At 50.0% G+C, this 24,954-nt stretch overlaps 1 protein-coding gene across 1 annotated transcript; it reads left to right on the top strand.

The window, feature by feature from the left end:
- The first annotated feature begins 721 nt into the window (after positions 1 to 721).
- Positions 722 to 2,489, top strand: cebpb (CCAAT enhancer binding protein beta). Its single transcript, XM_056273705.1, has one exon. The coding sequence runs from the start codon at positions 982 to 984 to the stop codon at positions 1,855 to 1,857; it is 876 nt and encodes a 291-aa protein (XP_056129680.1). The 5' UTR covers positions 722 to 981; the 3' UTR covers positions 1,858 to 2,489.
- The last annotated feature ends 22,465 nt before the right edge of the window (positions 2,490 to 24,954 follow it).

The following is a 24,954-nucleotide window of genomic DNA, read 5'->3' as shown; positions in this document are numbered from 1 at the left end:
AGTGGAATATAGTAGGGTAGAATAGAGTAGAGAAGAGTAGAGTAGGGTAGAATAGAATAGAGTAGAATAGAGTAGGGTAGAATAGAGTAGAGTAGAGTGGAATAGAGTAGGGTGAATAGAGTAGGGTAGAATAGGGTAGAGTAGAGTGGAATAGAGTAGAGTAGAGTGGAATAGAGTAGGGTGAATAGAGTAGGGTAGAATAGGGTAGAGTAGAGTGGAATAGAGTAGAGTAGAATAGAGTAGGGTAGAACAGAGTAGCGTAGAGTAGAGTAGAATAGAGTAGGGTAGAATAGAGTAGAGTAGGGTAGGGTAGAATAGAGTAGAGTAGAATAGATTGGAATAGAGTAGGATAGAGTAGAGTAGAATAGAGTAGAGTAGAATAGAATCGCGTTGTTTTCCACAAAGTGAGACTCATATTAGAGCAGTAGTAGTCGCGTCGACGGCGGATAAACAAAACGAAAGAGCTCGAACCTGTACTAATTACGCCGCCGATAATGTCCTGACGCTAAAATCGCTTTCGGACGACCGATCCCAGCTAATTAAAAGCCTGTTATCCGCGCTCAGGTTGGCGGGAGCCCACGCTCCACCCGGTCCCCCCCCCCCCCCGCGGCGCACCGTACCGCTGGGCTGCTAGACTGGCGTTGACAGCGTCGTCGTCACTCACCTGCCCAGCGCCCGCCCCCCTTCGTCCCTATAAAAAGCCCTCCGAGGCAGGAAGAACTGGTTAGACTCGCCACTTTCACCGCAGCAGCAGCAGCAGCAGCAGCAGCAGCAGGACCCGGCGCACTTTCTCCCTCTGTCAAACTTTACAGGCTAGCAGCGACACCGCGCGGGGCGTGTAAGCCGCCTGCCGACGAGGGGGACGCACGCACGCAGATACTTCACAGGTACGCGGACGGCCGCCGCGGCGCAGGAGGGGAACAGCTACTTCGGACGCGTAATCCCCTCGATGTTTCGGCAATCCGGCGGGTGTTAAGATCCATGGAAGTGGCCGGCTTCTACGACGAGGAAAGCTTCGCTCTCCACAGCAGGAACAACATCATAAGTCCCGTCAGCAACAGGAGGCCGGACGACTCCATGACGGAGGTGGGCATCGACGACCACGAGAAAGCCATCGATTTCTGCGTGTACCTGGACCCCCCTCTGCACTGCCAGCAGCCGGCCGCGCACGGCCACACGCAGCAGCACGGGGACGTGTTCTCGGATTTCCTGGCGGAGAGCAAGATCAAGAGAGTGGCGGCACTGCACAACTACAGAAGTTACCCGTTCGTCAACGAGCTGGAGTCCAGCCAGTGCGGCAACCTGCGGGACCCGCGAGAGCACTTCGCCCTGCAGGGTTACCCGGACCTGCAGGAGACGCGGGTGGACACCGTGTTCAGCCCCGAGCTGGTCGGGGAGCGCGCCAGGGCGGCTATCGGCTTAGACCGGGACGAGAGCAAAGACGAGGGGAAGATGGACAGCGGGTCCGGTTTCGACAGGAGACCCTACCTTCATTACCAGTCCACGCCCAGCGACAGCCTGGGGAACATCTCCACCGCCTCCTCCACCTGCTCCAGCCCGCCCGGCACACCTGCGCCGGCAGGTAAGAGCAGGTCGCCGTCGCACGCGGGCAAGTCGTCCGGCGGGAAATCCAAGAAGCGGCTCGACAAGGACAGTGAGGAGTACAAACTGAGGCGGGAGAGGAACAATCTCGCCGTGAGGAAGAGCAGGGACAAGGCCAAGATGCGCAACTTGGAGACGCAACACAAAGTGCTGGAGCTGGCGGCGGAGAACGACCGGTTGCAGAAGCGAGTGGAGCAGCTGTCCAGGGAGCTGACCACGCTGCGGAACCTGCTGTCTGCAACCGGACAATGTTGACGAGACACGCCGGAGGTGGGGGGAGGGGGGGGGAGGGAGGCCAGCCGCGGTGACCAGGTTGTGCACAGCGGCTCTCCGTGGAGACCCGTGCGGTGGAGGAGGAGGGGGGGGCTACGCTGGCTTCATAACTGATGGGACTTTAAACGGGGGTGGGGTGGGGTGGACGCTGAGCGGGGGGGGGGGGGGTTCAGAGCGGTACGGGTGAGAAGAGCCATCTACAGTTTACAAGGACAGCTGGACCGGGAGTGTATGATAGTGAACTCTGGGTACACGGATTGCGCAATAATTGCTGATTTGTTTTTCTTTTTTGGACACGTCGTGTGTCACCTTACTGTAGCTTTGTTCCAAGACGTTTTATTTCCCTGAATGCAGTATTTCTGTGCCAGAGGTTTTACACACATGAGGGAGAGAGAGAGAGAGAGAGAGAGGGAGAGAGAGAGTTTATACATTTCCTTATGTGGAGCAGCGGTTGTCAAGGGAAGAGTTTGTGCTGCAGTGAAATGATGCAACTCTTTGTAACAGTATTGGCGATGAATGAAACAAGTCTAATTATTTAATATTAAAAGGTGAAACGCTTTAATTGTATGTGATATTTTATTGAATTAAACAGCTTTATACTTGTTTTTTATGAATTCCCTGTTGTATTTCCCCTCTTTTCTTCTTCTTTTTTTGTGGGGGGTGGGTGGGGTGGGGGTGGGGGTCTCGTTTCGGTAGAGGCGGGTGCAGCCACAGCCGGACCGGCGTTACGCCGCAGACTGCGAAATGCACCGCGTCCTTCCACGTGTCGTGTTGGATGATTCGTATTCATATTTGTGAGGATGCTGTGCTGGGAGGAGGAGGAGGAGGAGGAGGAGGAGGTGGGGGGGCGCTACACGGATAAGAAGATGGTAAATAACCCATGTCTCCCGGTAGAAAGGACGGGTCGACGTCGCACCCTTTTATCAGGCCCTGGTTTTACGGGCGACGCCAGCTCCAGCGTGATCTCTAGTCGGAGCAGCACCGTGACCTCATTTGGCACGTGTCAACCCCCCCCCCCCCGCGCGCGCGCGCTGGCCAGTTCCGTTATTTGCAAAGCAGAATAAGTCACCAGACGGTCTGGGCGACGTGCCTGTCGCTCAAACGGCATATTCTCCATCCGTCCGTCCGTCCGTCCATCCGGCTCCCGGGGCCGCGGGGGATGCTGGGGCCTGTCCCAGCAGTCGCCGGGCGGCAGGCGGGGTGACACCCCCCTGCACAGGCCGCCGGGCAACCCCACAGGTGTTTTCACCGATGACTCTGTAGGCACATTTAGCTGAGAAGCGCGGGTGGCGGGGTGGGCGGGGCTTATGTCGTATCCTCACATCTAAACACAGGCTCGGGGTGACAAGATGGCCTAATTCATGGCGGTTCGCAGTAGGAGCCGTACGCTACGGTTGGCTCTGGCGTTATAGCCGGGTATTGGGTATTGACAAGTGGGTGTGCAGCGGGGGGGAAGGGGGGGGGGAGTTTCCATCGGCATGAAGCACAGAAGACGGATGACGTAGTATACCTGGTGACCACATGCAGACACTCCTCCCGGAGTGAGCAACGCCGGCCATGACCTCCGGCCGGTGTGTGTCACCTGCCTAAGAAACCCACACTGTCAGTTCCGTTCTCCGCACAGATGTGGTCACCTTTATTTCTGTATTGTCCTGTTTTCAATGCTCAAAGGCGGGTTGGACCAGCTCATCTGGACCCAACGTGCATGTCCCCGCTCGTCTAAGTGACCTCTAGCCTCCACTGACTGCAGGTGCCCCCACCCTTATCAACTGTACAGCGGCATAACGACCCAGACCTATCGGTTTTATATGCACACCGCCGTGAGAATTAACCAGCGTTACTATGGTCACGTGTACTGTTCACACAGGACTGGGGAAGGGTTGCAGTCACAGCGTTGTAAGCTGCTGACAGATGTACTCTTACCCCCCTACCCCCCACCCCCCGGTTCAGGGGTGGTTGTTCCCTCTTCACATAGACGGACTCTTTGACTCCCCGTTCAAACCAGCGTTCCTCCCTATCAAGGATGTGCACATGACGTCACGTCACGTCACATCACGTCACATATCACACCACATCACATCATGTCACGTCACGTCACATCATGTCACATCACACCACATCATGTCACATCACGTCACATCATGTCACATCACGTCACACCACATCATGTCACATCACATCACGTCACACCACATCATGTCACATCACACCACATCATGTCACATCACACCACATCATGTCACATCACACCACATCATGTCACATCACACCACATCATGTCACATCACGTCACATCATGTCACATCACACCACATCATGTCACATCACGTCACATCATGTCACATCACGTCACACCACATCATGTCACATCACGTCACATCACGTCACATCACGTCACACCACATCATGTCACATCACACCACATCACATCACGTCACACCACATCATGTCACATCACACCACATCACATCACGTCACACCACATCATGTCACATCACACCACATCATGTCACATCACATCACATCACGTCACACCACACCACATCATGTCACATCACACCACATCATGTCACATCACATCATGTCACACCACATCACGTCACATCACACCACATCATGTCACATCACACCACATCATGTCACATCACATCACATCACGTCACATCACAGCACATCACGTCACATCACACCACATCATGTCACATCACACCACATCACGTCACATCACACCACATCACGTCACATCACACCACATCATGTCACATCACATCACATCACGTCACATCACACCACATCACGTCACATCACACCACATCATGTCACATCACATCACATCATGTCACATCACACCACATCACGTCACATCACATCACATCATGTCACATCACACCACATCACGTCACATCACACCACATCACGTCACATCACACCACATCATGTCACATCACATCACATCATGTCACATCACACCACATCATGTCACATCACACCACATCATGTCACATCACACCACATCATGTCACATCACATCACATCACGTCACACCACATCACATCACACCACATCATGTCACATCACATGTCACACCACATCATATCACATCACATCACATCATGTCACATCACACCACATCACATCATGTCACGTCACACCACATCATGTCACATCACACCACATCATGTCACATCACGTCACACCACATCACACCACATCACATCACATCATGTCACATCACATCACGTCACACCACATCACATCATGTCACACCACATCACATCATGTCACACCACATCACATCATGTCACACCACATCACATCATGTCACACCACATCACACCACATCACATCACATCATGTCACATCACATCACGTCACACCACACCACATCACATCACACCACATCATGTCACATCACACCACATCACATCATGTCACGTCACACCACATCATGTCACATCACGTCACATCACATCACACCACATCACATCACATCATGTCACATCACATTACATCACGTCACACCACATCACATCACACCACATCATGTCACATCACATCACGTCACACCACATCACATCACACCACATCACGTCACACCACATCACATCACACCACATCATGTCACATCACATCACATCACATCATGTCACATCACACCACATCACGTCACACCACATCACATCACACCACATCATGTCACATCACATCACATCACATCATGTCACATCATGTCACATCATGTCACATCACGTCACACCACATCATGTCACATCACATCACACCACATCATGTCACATCACATCACACCACATCATGTCACACCACATCATGTCACATCACATCACACCACATCATGTCACATCACATCACATCATGTCACATCACGTCACATCACATCACGTCACACCACATCACATCACACCACATCATGTCACATCACATCACATCACACCACATCATGTCACATCACATGTCACACCACATCATGTCACATCACGTCACATCACATCATGTCACATCACATCATGTCACATCACATCACATGTCACACCACATCATGTCACATCACGTCACGTCACATCACACCACATCATGTCACATCACATCACATCACACCACATCATGTCACATCACATGTCACACCACATCATGTCACATCACATGTCACACCACATCATGTCACATCACGTCACATCACATCATGTCACATCACATCATGTCACATCACATCACATGTCACACCACATCATGTCACATCACGTCACATCACGTCACATCACATGTCACATCACATTACATTACATCCCATGTCACACCACATCATGTCACATCACATCATATCACATCACATGTCACACCACATCATGTCACATCACGTCACATCACATCATGTCACATCACATCATGTCACATCACATCACATGTCACACCACATCATGTCACATCACGTCACATGTCACACCACATCATGTCACATCACATCACATGTCACACCACATCATGTCACATCACGTCACATCACGTCACATCACATGTCACATCACATTACATTACATCACATGTCACACCACATCATGTCACACCACATCATGTCACATCACATCACATGTCACACCACATCATGTCACACCACATCATGTCACACCACATCACATCACATGTCACACCACATCATGTCACATCACATCACATCACGTCACATCACATGTCACATCACATTACATTACATCACATGTCACACCACATCATGTCACATCACATGTCACACCACATCACATCACATCATGTCACATCACATCACATGTCACACCACATCATGTCACATCACATCATGTCACATCACATCACATGTCACACCACATCATGTCACATCACATGTCACACCACATCACATCACATGTCACATCACATCACATGTCACATCACATCACATGTCACACCACATCATGTCACATCACATGTCACACCACATCACATCATGTCACATCACATCACATGTCACACCACATCACATCACATCACATCATGTCACATCACATCACATGTCACACCACATCATGTCACATCACATCATGTCACATCACATCACATGTCACACCACATCATGTCACATCACATGTCACACCACATCATGTCACATCACATCACATCACATGTCACACCACATCATGTCACATCACATCACGTCACATCACATCATGTCACATCACCTCACATGTCACACCACATCATGTCACATCACATCATGTCACATCACATCACATCATGTCACATCACGTCACATCACATGTCACGTCACATCACGTCACATGTCACGTCACATCATGTCACATCACGTCACATCACGTCACATCACGTCACATCACATGTCACGTCACATCACATCACATGTCACACCACATCATGTCACATCACGTCACATCATGTCACATCACGTCACATCACGTCACATCACATGTCACGTCACATCACGTCACATGTCACGTCACATCATGTCACATCACGTCACATCACATGTCACGTCACATCACATCACATGTCACGTCACATCATGTCACGTCACATGTCACATTACATCACATGTCATGTCACATTACATCATATGTCACATCACATGTCACGTCACATTACATCACATGTCACTTCATGTCACATCACATGTCACATCATGTCACATCACATGTCACGTCACATCACATGTCATGTCACATTACATCATATGTCACATCACATGTCACGTCACATTACATCACATGTCACTTCATGTCACGTCACATGTCACATCATGTCACATCACATGTCACGTCACATCACATGTCACATCATATGTCACGTCACATCACATGTCACATCACATGTCACGTCACATCACATCTTGTCATATCACATCATGTCACATCACATCACATGTCACATCACATGTCACATCACATCTCGTCACGTCACATCACATGTCACATCACATGTCACGTCACATGTCACGTCACATGTCACGTCACATCACGTCACATCACGTCACGTCATGTCACATTCACCCGATACTGGGCGGCAGGGTGGCCCAGTGGTGAGAGCTGTCACCTCACAGCAAGAAAGTCCTGGTTTCGAACCCTGGGGGTCCAACCTTGGGGGTCATCCCAGGTCGCCCTCTGTGTGGAGTACAGGGAGTACGTATACTGGTACCCTGTCATGTCCATCTACATCAGACATGTATGTCAGTAACCTGCTAGCATCTGTTTCAGCATCTCTGGTATGTCCTCTGCACCACTGCACCTTATCAGCTGTTATGTCGCATGTATAAGTCGGTCCTTGTGTATACATCTGAAGAGTGTTGTGTTGAAGTGTTGTTATTCTATGTTAAGTACACTGAGAGAGCCACGAGTCACATTCCATGTGTGTGTAAGCCTGCAGGGCCGGTAAACACGATTCTGATCCTCATCCTTGAAAGAGTGGCCACTGGCCTGTGGGTGGGTGTAGACTGCAGAGTCCTGGCCTGCCATGTTAGCTCTCCTGCATTGTGCCATCCTTAACCAGGGCCTGTTTAATGTGGGGTTTCTCCCCTTCCCCTTCCTCTTCCCCTTCCCCTTCCCCTTCCCCGGCCGCTGTGTCAGTGGGCACGTTGTCAGCTCGGTGGTTCAGCGCCCTGATGACTCCTAGTTTGTGCTCCAGCGGATGATGAGAGTCAAACCTTCAGTACTGATCAGTATGTGTTGGTTTACGGTAAACATCAACAATCACATGTCCCCCATCGCCAACTGCAGTTTGACAGTGTAACAAGGCTAACCTGTCATGTTTCACATCCTCCCTGGTGAACTCGATGTGGTTGTCCACCGAGTTATGTGGTTGGGGAAATGTGGTACGTCCTGAGATGTAATTTTGACCCAGGAGTCGTCCACAAGTCTGAACCCGTGGCTAGGTGGTGTCCCTGGATAGGACATCAGAGCCCTCTTTTCCACTTCCTCCATGTACAAGTTGTCCACTACAGGTGAGACTGGGGAACCCGTAGCACACCCATCCCTCTGCCTATAGTGCTGCCCCCTGTATGTGAAGGACTGAAGACACAGCTTCAGGAGCAGACACACTTGGTCAGTGTTGAGGGTGGTCCTGTCGCTAAGGATGGGGTCATCCTGTAATGTCATACGGACCACCTCCACTGCTTCATCAGCAGGAACGCCCGTGAAGAGAGACGACGCTGTCCCTCACCTTAGCCACAAAATCCATACTGTTCCGAGTGTGATGTTCATCACTGTCTACCAACGGGATAAGGACAGATGCCAGAAACTTAAGAGAGGTTATAGGTCACTGATTTAAGTAGGTAAACCATACAGACTAGGGGGGGGGGATGCCTGCAGTCAGTTGAGACTTAAGAGGTCACTAATGCCCCTTTTCCACTACACGGTACCGGCTCAACTCAACTCGACTTTTTAATTTTCCATTACCGGAAAGTGCCGGCATTTTGGTAACAGTTAGCACTTTTCTGGTACCGCCTTTGTCGAGGTTCCAAAAAGAAACCGGAGCGGGTACCACAACCGATGCAGACCGGCTACACTGAGGGGTTACTGGTACGGTAATGGACAGCGACCCTCTGCGGGTCGAGTCGAGTTGAGCCGGTACCATGTAGTGGGAAAGGGGCAGTGGACGAGTGACGAAACGCTTCTCTCTCAGTAAACGTGTCCAGATGAATTGATTCAACTTCCTGTGATTTTCTTACCGGGGTTATCGAGTGCGCGTCGAGACGTTTCAGACCTTGCTTTACTCGTATGGGGGTATTATTTGGATACAAAAGAGAGCTGAGTCCTGAGGTGGGACAAGCTGAATTGTTAGCTTTATCTTTAGCACACAGCTCTGTCAACAGTCTGCTGGGTCCACTGGCCCACAAAGGGGTTCAAGGTTACATAAAAATTAATCAACAACCAGCCTCGCACCACCGCCGCCGCCCTGGGTCATACTCTGCAGCAGCCACGGCGCAGCAGGCCGGCCTAGAGGCCTCGGCTTGGCGACGGCACCCGCTCGAACATTCAGAGCGGAAACTGAAAAGCATTTCCTCCATTTGCAGGAATAAGCAACGGCAAACACAGCAACAAGTTCCCTTTTTTCCCCTGTTTTTTGTGTAAGTGAATGGTAAACAGTTGGTCGGGTGGGCTCATAAGAATACGGATGCACCGATACTGAAAGCAGGTTAAGATGGAGTCTAGGTAACAAGAGATTTCACCCAAAACTAAGATCTGATGCTCAGATGGCTTGACGTGGAAGGCTGTGTACCTTTCATGGGTTTATTTTGCCCCCTGACCCCCGGACTAGCGGTGCAAATCCGCACCGCCTAGCAGAAGTCACGCGTCGGCTCGGCACGAAGCGTACAGATCTGTGCTCAGAATCGGTATCGGCAGTGAAAGGGGGATTAGCGGTGCATCCTGACAGAGGAACCGACCGAAACGGACACCACAGGCGCCGTCACACACGTTATAGCACCAAGTACGCCACCGTAGAAATACACAAATATGGTCTGTCAGTAAGAGTGGAGAAGGGCTTTGAGCGGCTGCTGCAGCGAGGAGAGCACTAGAAAGAAGGCAGCTTGATGGATTGATTGATGGATGGATTGATGGAGCTGTGAAATACGTCAGGAGAGGAACTCTTGCAGATCCACAACCCTTCACCTCGAACAACGTGGAATAAAAGGGGGCTCGAATCTGTTCTGTGAGTGTCTCCGGATAGCCCGCATTGCCTCTATCATCACCCAGAGAGGCAAGAGCAGCGAGGTCTGAAGCGTTTTGTTTTGTGCGCACCATGGAAAGAAAGAAAAGGCTTGACATTTTAAATGGAGTGTATTTCTCAACACTTCCCATGATGAATAGGCAAAGCTTGGAGGTATTGAGCAACATCCTCCTGTTAGAGCACATCACTATTACTTTAAGGACGCCACACCCACTACTATACTGTAAAAGTCATTGTTGTAGCCACGGAACTGCACATGACAATGGTGCCGGTCTAGTTTTTGGGCCGGAGATATGGCTTCTCTGTCAACGGCAGAACACAGCAACCAAACAATGGGGGGAGGCGTTAGCAGAACGCCAACATGAAGAACTGTGAAACATAGTCAAGTTCTCTCCGGCTCTCCTCGTCTCAGAAGCGAGCCGAGGGAGGGAGGGGCTGGCTCGGCTATCGTTTTCTTGGCACGCCGGGATTCAAACATTCTGAACATTTTTTTCTTGGATGACGACCCCTCCCCTCCTCTCCCCCCTCCCCCCCCCACACACCTCCTCCTTCATCCCCTCCCTCCCTTCACCCCTCCCCCCCCCCCCAATCCCTACACAGTCTTTCCTCACTCCCCGGCTCAAACAGGGACAGGAGACAGGGAATTTCCCACACGGAGTGACCTCTTTTTCTGGAAAGTTTAGCCCGGCCCCCTCTTCAGATTTTACCGTCAATGGGCAGTGTCTGTCCGTAAACACCGGGTTGCATCACACCCCCCTGCAGGCCAATAGGCCCTCCTAAAAAAACTCCTCTGATAAAGCAGCGCAAACACAGATACACACACACACCCCCTCCCCCACCTGACACGCACACACGCACGCGCGCACGTACTTTTGACCGTTGTTATTCCAATGTCCATTCTGTCCTATTTCTGTAATAGAGGATTTTTTTTACGGCTGGTTTTGTTCCTTCTGGCTGTTCTCGCTATGCGCTCCTCCAGAAGCGGCTCCTTGGAGACGTAGCGACGCATAACGATTAGTCATTATGTGCAGTTCTGCATCACGTTGTACTTCCTTAATTGACCGTAGGACGGATGTCCACACGAGAACTGTCAATTCAGATGGATTAGCTTTTGCTTCGTAAACGCAAAAAAAAAACAAACAAAAAAAAAAACTCGCTGACCAAATGTCCGCTTCTTTAAAAAGCAACATTCCTGAAGATTTACACACCAACACGCGTCCCTGCTGACCCCGGCCGTCAGGGGCGCAGCACCAGAATTCTGGGCCCTAAGCACCAGCGGTCTCTGTGGGCCCCTTCCCTCCTTTGTCTCTCACGCATCACTTTTTGGAGTTCTCGCGTACTTTATATTATTTACAATCACAGTACATTAATCTACTTTAACATGACTTAACTTAACTTAACCTGACTTAACCTAACTTAACCTATCTTAACTTAACTTAAGCTGACTTAAGCTGACTTAACCTAACTTAACTTAACCTAACTTAACTTAACCTGACTTAACCTAACTTAACCTATCTTAACTTAACCTAACTTAACTTAACCTGACTTAACCTAACTTAACCTATCTTAACTTAACCTAACCTAACGTAACTTAACTTAACCTATCTTAACTTAACTTAACCTAACTTAACTTAACTTAACTATCTTGCAGTGACTGAAAGAAGTGTGTAGTATCGCTTCACGCTTTGACGCATCTTAGGGTACTGATGCGGACGCCCATGATGCGGACTAAACCATTTTGCACCTTTAGGTAAGGGATGAGAGGGGTCTCATCTTTTCGACCAAAGTAGCTCCGGTTCCGTTCAGGGTTCTGAGAACCTTGGTGTTGTGTGGCGAACGGGCCCGCGTTTTTAGCGGAACCGTTGCACGTCATCAAAGGGGGACTTTTTGCGTTGCACACCGGGGTGTAAACATTAGCTACACCCCACTGAACCCCACTAGCTACCGATAATACGGCGTCATGTTGTAGCGAATTCGGGGGGCGACCACAGGAACTGCCGCGGCCGGGACGCGACTAAAGGGTCCGACCCGTTAGTCGAGGACCAGCGTGTCTACTTATCCATGCACGTCACAATATTGTTACGTCGTCCAGCTCCACTTTTGGACCACTCTTTGCTATCGTCTCCGTAGTCCTGCTTACGTTTTGTTTGTTTTTAACTTGCTGATAATTTGTCCATCATGGCCACGTCTTCTACTAATTCGCCACACAGCTTACTGTGTGTCGTGCTCCTCTCTAGTTTCTCCTGACACTCGGGAGATGCCCAGATAACAACCCAACACCGAGCTTCCTCAGCTGACCGCCGCGCACCCTTCTTATCTGCCGGTTCCGCCATTATCTTGTCTCCTCTCTTCTTCTCTTCTTCATTATCTACCGTTAGGCCGTCTCCTCTCTTCTTCTCTTCATTATCTGCCATTAGGCTATCGCCTCTCTTCTTCATTATCCACCGTTAGGCTATTTCCTCTCTTCCTCTCTTTTTCATTATCTACCGTCAGGCTATCTCCTCTCTTCTTCTCCTCTTCATTATCTACCGTTAGGCTGTCTCCTCTCTTCTTCTCCTCTTCATTATCTGCCGTTAGGCTGTCTCTTATCTTCTTCTCTTCTTCATTATCTACCGTTAGGCTGCCTCCTCTCTTCTTCTCTTCTTCATTATCTGCCGTTAGGCTGTCTCCTCTCTTCTTCATTATTTACCGTTAGGCTGTCGCCTCTCTTCTTCTCTTTTTCATTATCTGCCGTTAGGCTGTCGCCTCTCTTCTTCTCTTCTTCATTATCTACCGTTAGGCTGTCTCCTCTCTTCTTCTCTTCTTCATTATCTACCGTTAGGCTGTCTCCTCTCTTCTTCTCCTCTTCATTATCTACCGTTAGGCTATTTCCTCTCTTCTTCTCTTCTTCATTATCTACCGTTAGGCTGTCTCTTCTCTTCTTCTCCTCTTCATTATCTACCGTTAGGCTATCTCCTCTCTCCTTCTCTCCTTCATTATCTGCCGTTATCTCATGTCTTCCTCTGGACTGTCACGCGCCCATTGGTGTCGTCACGGTTCGCGCTGAAGAACCCGCTATTTTTGGTGCCGGTTCGGAACTAACTTTTCGGGTTCGCGACCAATCTCATTTTTGCTGGGAATGCTCTGAACCGTTCACAAAAGGGCTTGCGAACCGGCACCGAACCCGTTCCCTGTCGGTGGGAAAGGGGCTGAGAGAGTCGTCACTGTTTTCATTAAGTCCCTCAGCCGCTGCACTGAGCCGATTTGAGCTGAAGTTATGACGCTAATTAGTTAGAAATAATAATTTGCAAACCAAAACAAACTCTTAACTCCAAGCTTCCCGAGCAGCAGCAGCCCCCCCCTTTCTGGGCCCTGGTAAGTGCCCCCCCCCCTCGCCCCGCCTCTGGCCTCCGTTAAAGACAATAGCTAATCTCTCACACCCGAGCCGCGGGCAGCTCGCGGCGCCCTGGACTTTGACACGTTTTCGTCTCGAGCCGAGCGACCCGGCGCGCGGGGGGGGGGGGTAAATCAAGTGGGCGTCGAGTTCGAAGAAGAAGAAGAAGCTGTTGCGTCTGACAAGCAGATATGCCAGAAAGACTCGTACAGGTCTGCAGATAGCGCCACGTCAATACCCCCCCGCCCCCCCAAAACAAACAGGGTTCATACGTGTTGTTTGGGCTCAGCGGCGGGGGGGAGGCGCCGGGGACTCGCCGCCATTTTGAACGGGACTCCCGTTCTTTTCATAGTGTAACGTGCACGGATAAGAAGACACGCTGGCCGCTGGCTGGCGGGTCTGATCCTTTAGTCTAGCGGTTAGCGATGCCCCCTGCGGTGCGGGCGACACGGGTTCGCGTCCCGGCCGCGGCAGTTCCTGTTGTTGCCCCCCGAATTCGCTACAATATTCTTCTCGTTGTCATCTTGTCCTGCATCTCTCTTTTAATCTTCTTGTTTGCCTCCATGTGAAGCGCTCCGAGTTGCCCTTGTGTACAAAACGCGCTGTGTGAATAACGTTGCCTCGCCGCGCGTAATTGTCTTTCCGGACGCCCGGGTAGCGTGCCGGTCCATTCCGTTACCTACCAACACGGTATCGGTGGTCCGAATCCCCGTCCCAGATGGCATCCGGGCGTGGGCCACGTCAGGCACCGGTGGTCTTCTTCTGGCCCTGACAAAACGGATGTGAGCCGGAAGTGGCCCACATCTATAATAGCAAATATGGCCCAAATCACATGTGGGCCTTTTTTGGCAAAGATGCGGCGCTCTGAGCAACATGTGGTCTGGGTGTGACCCTGAAGTGACCCCGTGTGGTAAATGGTGAATATGGCCACCTCCTCTGGCCCATATTTGTTTTGGGATATTTGGGCCACCTTTGGCAAATATGTGGCACATGCAGCATTGCTATGGCTTGGTTCTGGCCCAGATCTGGCAAACAGGAGCGGACCGCGCCATCATTCGCGCGGTATGTGGGCCGGATGAAGTGTCGGGTGTGGGACGGGTCCGGGCCACAGCAGTTTTGTGATCTGGCTTGATCAGGCGGCCCTGCGGATGGGAAGCCGGATGTGGGTATGTGTTCTGGTCGCTGCGGTAGCACCTCCTCTGCTCGGTCGGTCGGGGTACCTGTTCAGGGGGAGTAGGGGGAACTGGGGCGTGGGGGTGGGGGAATAGGGTGCTCCTCCCACGTGCTACGTCCCCCCTGGCGAAACTCGTCACTGTCAGGTGAAAAGAAGCGGCTGGCGACTCCGCATGTATAGGAGGAGGCATGCGGTGGTCCCGCAGCCCTCCCCGGGTCGCCAGAGGGGGGTGGAGCAGCGACCGGGACACCGTCTTCTGAAGTTATTCCGCTGTCTTGGCCGAATGACACGAACAGCGTCGTGTATGTTTGCATTATCCTACTGAGCGTACAAACCCTACGGGACTAGCTTGTGATTTAGGGCTATGAATAACCTTGGTCATCATATCACATCGTCATTTGTCAGCGTTTTCACTATGTGTAAACATCTTACGGTAGTAGTCATCCACCAGATATCGTCACATGATCAATATGGAGGCATTCAGCGGAAGATGTCGTGACATCTGATTTGTTTCCCCGTATCGGCCAGCCCTACGAAGCAGTTACCGGTGAGTTAAATAAGAACGACACTCTTTAGGACTCCAGCTTTACGTCGGCTACGGGAAGGCTGTGAACAAAAGGAAGACGGTGCTGATGCAGGACACCGCTGCATCTTTGTTTACTGTGGAGGAGGTTGCCGCGGGGATGACGTGCCCCATAGGCCTGCTGAATATACATGCGTCATAGTGAATGGGTGTAATTTCATAGTGAAATGGCGAACTTGGGCACGCTTCACGTCAGCCAGGAGCAGCGGGGAGCAGCCTGGCCCTGCAGGGCGGATGGCGCGCTAGTGGACGGCAGAAAATGTGGCATCAAACTAGTCACGAAACAGCCCAAAACATCACGACACAGAAAACAAATCGCCATCCTCTGTAGCAGCGTTGAATTCTCTGGGTTCAAACTGCAGTTCCCCGTGCGAGTGAAAGGAGGGCCGCATATCCGGAGGGGCCGCGGGCTGTAACGGGAACCCGAGGTCCCTTGAGCTATCGTGAAGTGACAGAGTGGGTGACCTGCTTTGGAGTAAACCCCAGATTTCGACATCTTGATTCACTTCTGCAATTTTTCTGAAGATGACTAGAAAGAGGCGGCGCTGACGTCCAGAAGGGACTTGCGGTCATTAAATTGCAAGCACCATTGCCCGGGTCTTGCGTAACCTTAGCCATCCCAGATCTTGCAAAACCAGCGCCGGCCTCCAGCACAGCACAGATAGGTGTCGATGAGTTGACTTCAACAGACTCTCGGTGCTTGAGCCGAGGGCCCTTTGAATACTGCACAGGGCACGTAGCGGACACGGCCCCCCCCCCCCCCCCGCTGAAACAGCGGGTGATGAAGATGTGCACCGCACCGACGAAGCAATGAAACCAAGTCCCCGCGGACTGTAGGTGGACGCTGATCCTTTATGGCAGGTTTAAACTCGTTGCCGCTCGTTTCAGGGTCGACGCTTTTAAGTACGACTGCCGGAGTTGAACATAAAGGTTACAAGGTGTTGTGGGCCCTGATCTGGATTCAAGTAGGTTTTGGACGCTGTCACATGGTAGATTTTGTGTTGAACTTTCTTTTTTTTTTTTTATTATTTACGTTCATCAGGCGCAGTTACACAGTACAGTCACAAGTTCAAGTGCACAGCACACACATAGATGTCTTACGAAGCAGTCCACGGGTTTCGGCATCCTCTCCATGTCCGTTCGTATAGTTCCCATTCTGCAGAAGGGGAAGGGGAACAGCAATGAGTTGTGACATTTGACCGTGAACACAGATAACAGGTAAAAATATACATTATAGAAGAGGAAAAAAGACACGGTGTTCACATTCGAACGAGGGGGAGAAGAGCTCCGGAAGAATTTTGTCCCTGCCCCTCATTTCAGACCGTTGAGGGAATATGAAATAACTGGAGACCACTTAGTGAAAAATATATCTGTGACCTTCCCCCCTCCACTGTGTTACCGTGGGGGGCTGTGCCTCGGCCAGGGGACTGTGGGTAAGAGCAGATTTAAAACGATCTTGTATTGGTATAGACACTTCCCCACAACATTTCCATCCATCCATCTATCCATCCATCCATCCATCCATCTATCCATCCATCTATCCATCTATCCATCTATCCATCTATCCATCCATCTATCCATCTATCCATCTATCGATCTATCCATCCATCCAGCCATCTATCCATCTATCCATCCATCTATCTATCCATCTATCCATCCATCTATCCATCCATCTATCCATCCATCTATCCATCTATCCTCCATCTATCCATCTATCTATCCATCTATCCATCCATCTATCTATCCATCTATCCATCTATCCATCCATCCATCTATCCATCCATCTATCCATCTATCCATCCATCCATCCATCTATCCATCCATCTATCCATCCATCTATCCATCTATCGATCCATCCATCCATCCATCCATCCATCCATCCATCCATCCATCCATCCATCCATCCATCCATCTATCCATCTATCGATCTATCCATCCATCCAGCCATCCATCTATCCATCCATCCATCCATCTATCCATCCATCTATCCATCCATCTATCCATCTATCCATCTATCCATCTATCGATCTATCCATCCATCCAGCCATCTATCCATCTATCCATCCATCCATCTATCCATCCATCTATCCATCTATCCATCCATCTATCCATCCATCCATCTATCCATCTATCCATCTATCCATCCATCTATCTATCCATCCATCTATCTATCCATCCATCTATCCATCTATCTATCCATCCATCCATCTATCCATCTATCCATCTATCCATCCATCTATCCATCCATCTATCCATCCATCTATCCATCTATCCATCCATCTATCCATCCATCCATCCATCTATCCATCCATCCATCCATCTATCTATCCATCTATCCATCCATCTATCCATCCATCCATCCATCCATCCAGCCATCATCCAAACCACTTATCCTGCTCTCGGGGTCACGGGGATGCTGGAGCCTATCCCAGTAGTCACTGGGTGGCAGGCGGGGAGACACCCAGGACAGGCCACCAGGCCATCACAGGGACCCCCCCACACACACACACACACACACACACAATTTAGCAGGGCCGAGTCACCTGCCTGACCTACATGCTTGCAGGTATGTTGTAAAACAGTTAAGTCAAGTTTATTTGTAAAGCCTGGACAGCCCCGTATCCTCGACTCAAGTGAGGAGAAACACCACAAGAAAACCCTGGCAGGGAAAACAAATTCCAGGATCGACAGACACGCTATCGGGAGGGGAGGGTTGTGCAAAAAGAGCTGCCAGCAAGCTGAGATACGAGACGACTCGCTCGCACAACCGTGTGGTATCGCAGATCTGCGGCCTCTCGCAGAGGACCGTGTGTTATTGTTTGATTAAGGGAAAATAGGAGTTAGGTCCATTTTATTTCATAATGTGTGTGTAATGTGTTGGCTATGAACTCCCCCGGTCGTTCGGTACCAGCCCACATGATGGAAATAAAGCACGGCGAGATAAGGGGACGCCTCGCTCCCCCCGTAGGAGGCCGGACGCATGAGACGGTACGGACACAGGTACACAGGCGAGTGGGACAGACAAGACCACCGAGGTAAAGAAGAAGCCAGCATGAAAACTTTAACGCTGAGCTGTCCACCCCATGATATGTAAAGTTCATCCATTACACTACCACACCACTTCCCCCCCCCCAACTTTCTAGATTACCAAACACCGTAATTCATAATTTCGGTATTTTTTTTTCCCCTTTCTTTTTTGCCAACAAGGGTGTGAAGATTGTGAAAATAATGGAAGTGAAAATGTCTTTCTCCCTGCGAGTATTGCGCAAGTCGAAATCAAGGAAAAGCTTCAAGAATTCAATCTCCGCTGGCCGCGGACTCCCGACCCGAGCCAGCGAATGCACAAAGGCCCTATTTTTTATTTCATTTCCCAAACTGGACAAAGTACTGGGATTCAGCCGAGAAGAGGAAACCGCTTTCATTGGTACATCGTTACATTACGCTAGTGGGAGTTTGTTGGTTTTCCAGCACACATGCACCCCTCGAGGAGGTCATAGTGCAAAGGTCGCCCACAATCAGCTCCTTCGTCTTCTGCACATTGAGGACAAGATTGTTGGTGGTACACCATGATGTGAGGTGCTGAATCTCGTCCCCGTAGGCCGTCTCGTCATCGTTGGTGATACGGCCTACGACTGTGGTGTCATCCGCAAACTTAACTACTACATTTGAGGGGTGAGTTGGGCAGGCAGTCATGGGTAAAGAGGGAGAAAAGGAGGGGGCTCAGAACACAGCCTTGAGGGGCACCTGTGCTGAGGGTCCCCCCCCCCCGCCCTCACATTCGTCCCACATCAGTTCGCCTACCGTCCCAAAAGGTCTTTGAGGTCCAAGGACCCTTCAGCTGTAAATCCGTGTATGTATGTATGTATGTATTTTATTTTTCCTGCATCCATATATATGTTGTATGTATAGAACCAACATACTTATGATCACTACTAATAATACAAATACAACATATAATATGACGTCCATCCATTTTTGAATCTGGGTCAGGGGTAAAGGTAGACTGTCCTTTGCGTGTCACAGAAGGTTGAATCAGTTCATCTGGACACAACGTTTATTGGGAGAAACGTTTCATCGCTCGTCTAAGTGACCTCTTCAGTCTCAACTGACCACAGGTGTCCCCACCCTTATAAACAATACAGTACTGACCCAGCCAGAAAAATCCCCACCCATCCAGAAAACCAGGTGCTCACTCTATCGATCGCAGAGGTCAAAGAATCACTGCACAGAGTGAACACACGGAAGGCTGCCGGGCTGGACGACATACCGGGTCGGGTCCTCCGGGAATGCTCTGACTAGCGGCCTGAGGTCTTCACAACTATATTTAACCTCTCACTGTCCCAATCCAGGGCGGCACGGTGACACAGTGGTTAGCGCGGTCGCCTCACAGCAAGAAGGTTCTGGGTTCGAGCCCCAGGGTAGTCCAAACTGGGGGGTCGTCCCGGTTCATCCTCTGTGTGGAGTTTGCATGTTCTCCCCATGTCTGTGTGGGTTTCCTCCGGGTGCTCCGGTTTCCTCCCACAGTGTGATGGCCTGGTGGCCTGTCCAGGGTGTCTCCCCGCTTGCCGCCCAGTGACTGCTGGGATAGGCTCCAGCATTCCCGTGACCCTGAGAGCAGGATAAGCGGTTCGGATAATGGATGGATGGATGTCCCAATCCATAGTGCCGGCATGCTTTAAGACCACCTCTATCATTCCTGTCCCCAAGAAATCAACACCACATGTCTGAATGATTACCAACCCATAGCACTCACCCCCATTGCCATGAAGTGCTTTGAGAGACTGGTTCTGGCTCACATCAAAAACATTACCCCCCCCCCCCACATTAGACCCACATCAGTTCACCTACCGTCCCAAAAGGTCTACGGAGGATGTCATTGCCACTGCCCTGCACCTTGCTCTGACCCACCTTGAACTTAACAACACATACATCCTTTGCTTAGTAGTAATGGCAGTAGTAGTGGTAGTAATAGTGCTTTCAACACTTATCATCCCCGCCAAACTAACCACCAAACTCCTCTCCCTTGGCCTCAACCCCTCCCTCTGTAACTGGACCCTGGGCTTCCTGACCAACAGACCTCAGTCTGTTAGGTTAGGTGACCACACCTCCTCCACCCTGACCCTCAGCACAGGTGCCCCTCAAGGCTGTGTTCTGAGCCCCCTCCTTTTCTCCCTCTTCACCCACGACTGCCTGCCAACGCACCCTTCAAATGTTATAGTTAAGTTTGCAGATGACACCACAGTCATAGGCCGTATCACCAACAATGACGAGATGGCCTACAGAGACGAAATTCAGCACCTCATGTTATGATATGATGCACTCCAACAATCTTGTTCTCCATGTGCAGAAGACGAAGGAGCTGGTTGTGGACTTCAGGAGATCTAGAAGCTGCAGCCACTCCCCCATACACATCAATGGGGTGGAAGTGGAGCGTGTCTCCAGCTTTAAATTCCTTGGAGTCCACATCAGCGAGGACCTCTCCCGGACATCAAACACCCAGGCCCTTGTGAAAAACAACACCTGCATTTCCTGAGGAGGCTGAGAAGTGCCCGTCTATCCCCCCAAATTCTCACTACCACTGCACCATAGAGAGCATCCTGACCAGCTGCATCTCAGTGTGGTACGGCAACTGCACCTCAGTAGACCAGAAAGCTCTGCAGCGGGTCGTCAAGGCGGCCCAGCATATCACCGGTACCCAGCTCCCAGCCATAAAAGACATTTATCACAAACGCTGCCTTCGAAGGGGTCTCAGCACCAGCAGAGATCCCACCCACCCCAACCATGGACCGTTCTCCCCCCTGTGTTCTGGGAGGCGCTACAGGAGTCTCAGAGCCCGCACTACCAGGCTCAAAAACAGCTTCTTTCCCCAAGCTGTTGCCCACCAGAACCTGGCTACCCACTGAATATCTGTAAATATGTTTAGACTGAAGAGGCCACTTAGATGAGTGATGAAATGTTCCTCCCAATAAACGTTGTGTCCAGATGAACCGATTCAACTTTCTGTGATTTTCATCATCTCTGTGAGAAAGCGTGTGAGAACACAGCATTTTCCCTTCTCAGTTGTTACCAGGTGTTGGCTTTCCTCGCTACAGTGGTGCAGCCTAAACTCCAAGGGAGTATTTAAGCAGTTGCTCTGGAGTTGTTAGGGGGGGGTTGGACATCAGGGTGTAGATGTGTGCACATAATGTTCATTTCAGTTCAATCGTTGTTAGTTTGGTTTTGTTAATCTAAAGCTCAATTGTTATGAGTTGAGTTTTGTTCCGTTGAGTTAACTGTTGAGTTGTTTCTTTGCTTTGTACATATTGTTTCACATGTAGCTACACCCTGTAAGTAAATACGTTTTATAGAAACTGTTTTGAGTCTGCCTCCTACATTTTAACCACTTGGGCCAGGCTTCCCCACAATCTCTCATCTCGTCTCATCTCAACTCTCATCTCATCATCAGCTGCTTCGGGGTCGGGTCGCGGTGGCAGTGAGCCAAGTAGGGCTCTCCAGACGTCCCTCTCCCCAGCAACTTCCTCCAGCTCCTCCTGGGGGATCCCAAGATGTTCCCAGGCCAGATTGGACATGTAGTCCCTCCGGTGGGTTCTGGGTCTACCCCGGGGGTCTCCTGCCAGTTGGAGATGCCCGGAAAACCTCCAAAGGAAGGCGCCCAGGGTCTTTCGCATGATGACAATATGAGTGCATTTATTTTTAATGGGGGGAGAGAGGGGGGGGCTTGAAAGGTATTATTTGTAGGCACAAACAAACAGACCTGTATTTTATTACAAAACACGATGACTAATGTGAAGAATGATGATCTATCCATCCCCTTCAAAACGTGTGTTCATCCAGCCAATTACCATTAAAATCTTACAAGCCGCGGAGAAGGGGGGGGTGGTTAAATACGTGTATATCAACAGTAGTGAGCTGCAGGGTGAGCTGCGGGTGGATTACTCAACAGGAAACAGGGTGTGTTGGCAGCATTGGTATTCGTCAAACACACACGCATACCAACTGAAACATGTGGCTATCCGCACGTTCACAGCTACTTCACGTTAGACCTCGATGCCGTTGTTAGTGGTGCTCCAAACCAAAGCATCACCTCTGTGAGGCTGCATGACGGCCCCCTCCCCCCATTAAGTGAAAAAACAAACAAAAAAAACATTGCTGTTAAGTGTGTCAGTGGTAGGAAACCAAGACAGGCCAGACGTACGACTAACGTCGCCCGCCGCCAAGACACCGCCGATGTATACAGGGATATCGGTGCAGCGAGGTCACAGTGGGCTTTGTTTACATGGGGACCCGATCTGTGTCAGCGTCATCAGTCTGACGAGAGGAAGGATGCGGCAGCTTTTTCGCTCACGATGGGGAAGCACCGGGCCTCAATCTCTCTGTAGGATATTCGCTGTTCACGTATGACAGCCAGACCGCATGTCACAGCTCTGTCAGAGCAGCCTTTCGTGGCTCATAGTGTCGTCAACAACAACAACAACAACATCAGCAACAACAACAACAACAACAACAGTAACAGCAACTCCAGAAAGCAGAAGCCAGAAACAGGAACATGGACAACAGGCTGCTCATGAGCAACCGCCACCTTAGACATAAGCTTTTTCAGCAGGTCTCTGTGGTCAAACAGCAGCTACGCAGTGCTTTTCCATTTGAGAGAAGAAGACTTCTACATCTAACCATCCTGCCCAGTCAGCAGCAGGGCCGTTACTACACATATGTTTATAAGGGTCAATGGGGGGGGTGCTGAAGTAGTAGTAGTAGAAGTAGTAGTAGTAGTACTAGTAGTAGTAGTAGTAGCAGTACTAGTACTACTAGTAGTAGCAGCAGTAGTACTAGTAGTAGTCGCAGTAGTATCACCAGTACCATCAGTGAATGGTACTGTAGACTAGAAAAGACTAGAAAAAGTAGAAACTAAAACTAAAAAACTAAACTACAACTAGAAGATTCCGGAAAAGTGCTAGAAAAGTACAGTAGACTAGAAAAGTGCTATATAAAACACAGTCCTTTTACCATTTAGTAGTAGTAGTAGCAGCAAAAGCAGCAGCAGCAGTAGTAGCAGTAGTAGTAGTAGTAGTAGTAGTAGTAGAATTAGCAGCAGCAGCAGCAGTAGTAGCAGTAGTAGTAGTAGTAGTATTAGCAGCAGCAGCAGCAGTAGTAGCAGTAGTAGTAGTAGTAGTAGCAGCAGCAGCAGTAGCAGCAAAAGCAGCAGCAGCAGTAGTAGCAGTAGCAGTAGTAGTAGTAGTAGTATTAGCAGCAGCAGCAATAGTAGCAGTAGTAGCAGCAGTAGTAGTAGTAGTATTAGCAGCAGCAGCAGCAGTAGTAGCAGTAGTAGTAGTAGTATTAGCAGCAGCAGTAGCAGCAAAAGCAGCAGTAGTAGCAGTAGTAGCAGTAGTAGTAGTAGTATTAGCAGCAGCAGCAATAGTAGCAGTAGTAGTAGTAGTAGTATTAGCAGCAGCAGCAGCAGCAGCAGCAGTAGTAGTAGTAGTAGTATTAGCAGCAGTAGTAGTAGTATTAGCAGCAGCAGCAGCAGCAGTAGTAGTAGTAGTAGTATTAGCAGCAGCAGCAGCAGTAGTAGTAGTAGTAGTAGTAGTAGTATTAGCAGCAGCAGCAGCAGCAGCAGCAGTAGCAGTAGTAGTAGTAGTAGTAGTAGTAGTAGTAGTAGTAGTAGTAGTAATGAAAAGTGGAAAGTTTGACCATATTACACTAATTCTAGCCTCCCTTCATTGGCCTCCTATCCATCCCTGTTAGATCAGACTTCAGGTGCTTCTGCTGACTTGTAAAATGTCTAAATGGGCTTGCCCATTTAGACATTTACACATGTAGGCAGGTAAGATCCCCCGTCTGATCTCCTTAAACTGTACAGTCCATCTCGAGCTCCCCGCTCTCAAAAGTACAGCACTGCTGTGTGTACCCGGAGTTAAGACGAAGTCAGCTGGTGGCGGCGGGGCCTTTTCCTATCGGGCCCCGTTCTTCTGGAATAACCTGCCTGCTGCCACCAGACCGTCAGAGTGTGTTGAGTCCTTTAACTCCTCCCCTAGAACTAATCGTTTCGCCTTCGCTTACGATTAGTTGCCTTTAACTTGGTGCTTCACAACCTGCACTGGCATCCGGTGGCATCCGGACACTGCTTGACATCCTCCTCCTCATCATATTCGTCATATATTGTACAATTCCGTTATGATTGTGTTATCCTCTTTCATCGGTGTTGTGTTGTGTAAATGGTGTAAACACAACATCCATTGCGTG

This window comes from Lampris incognitus, chromosome 2 (assembly GCF_029633865.1).
Source record: "Lampris incognitus isolate fLamInc1 chromosome 2, fLamInc1.hap2, whole genome shotgun sequence".
NCBI classification, from domain to species: Eukaryota; Metazoa; Chordata; class Actinopteri; order Lampriformes; family Lampridae; genus Lampris; species Lampris incognitus.
This window is presented reverse-complemented; position numbering and strand designations above follow the sequence as displayed.

Excerpts from the sequence above, each read along its gene's own strand:
- cebpb (XM_056273705.1), top strand. The coding sequence starts at position 982 with ATGGAAGTGGCCGGCTTCTACGACGAGGAAAGCTTCGCTCTCCACAGC.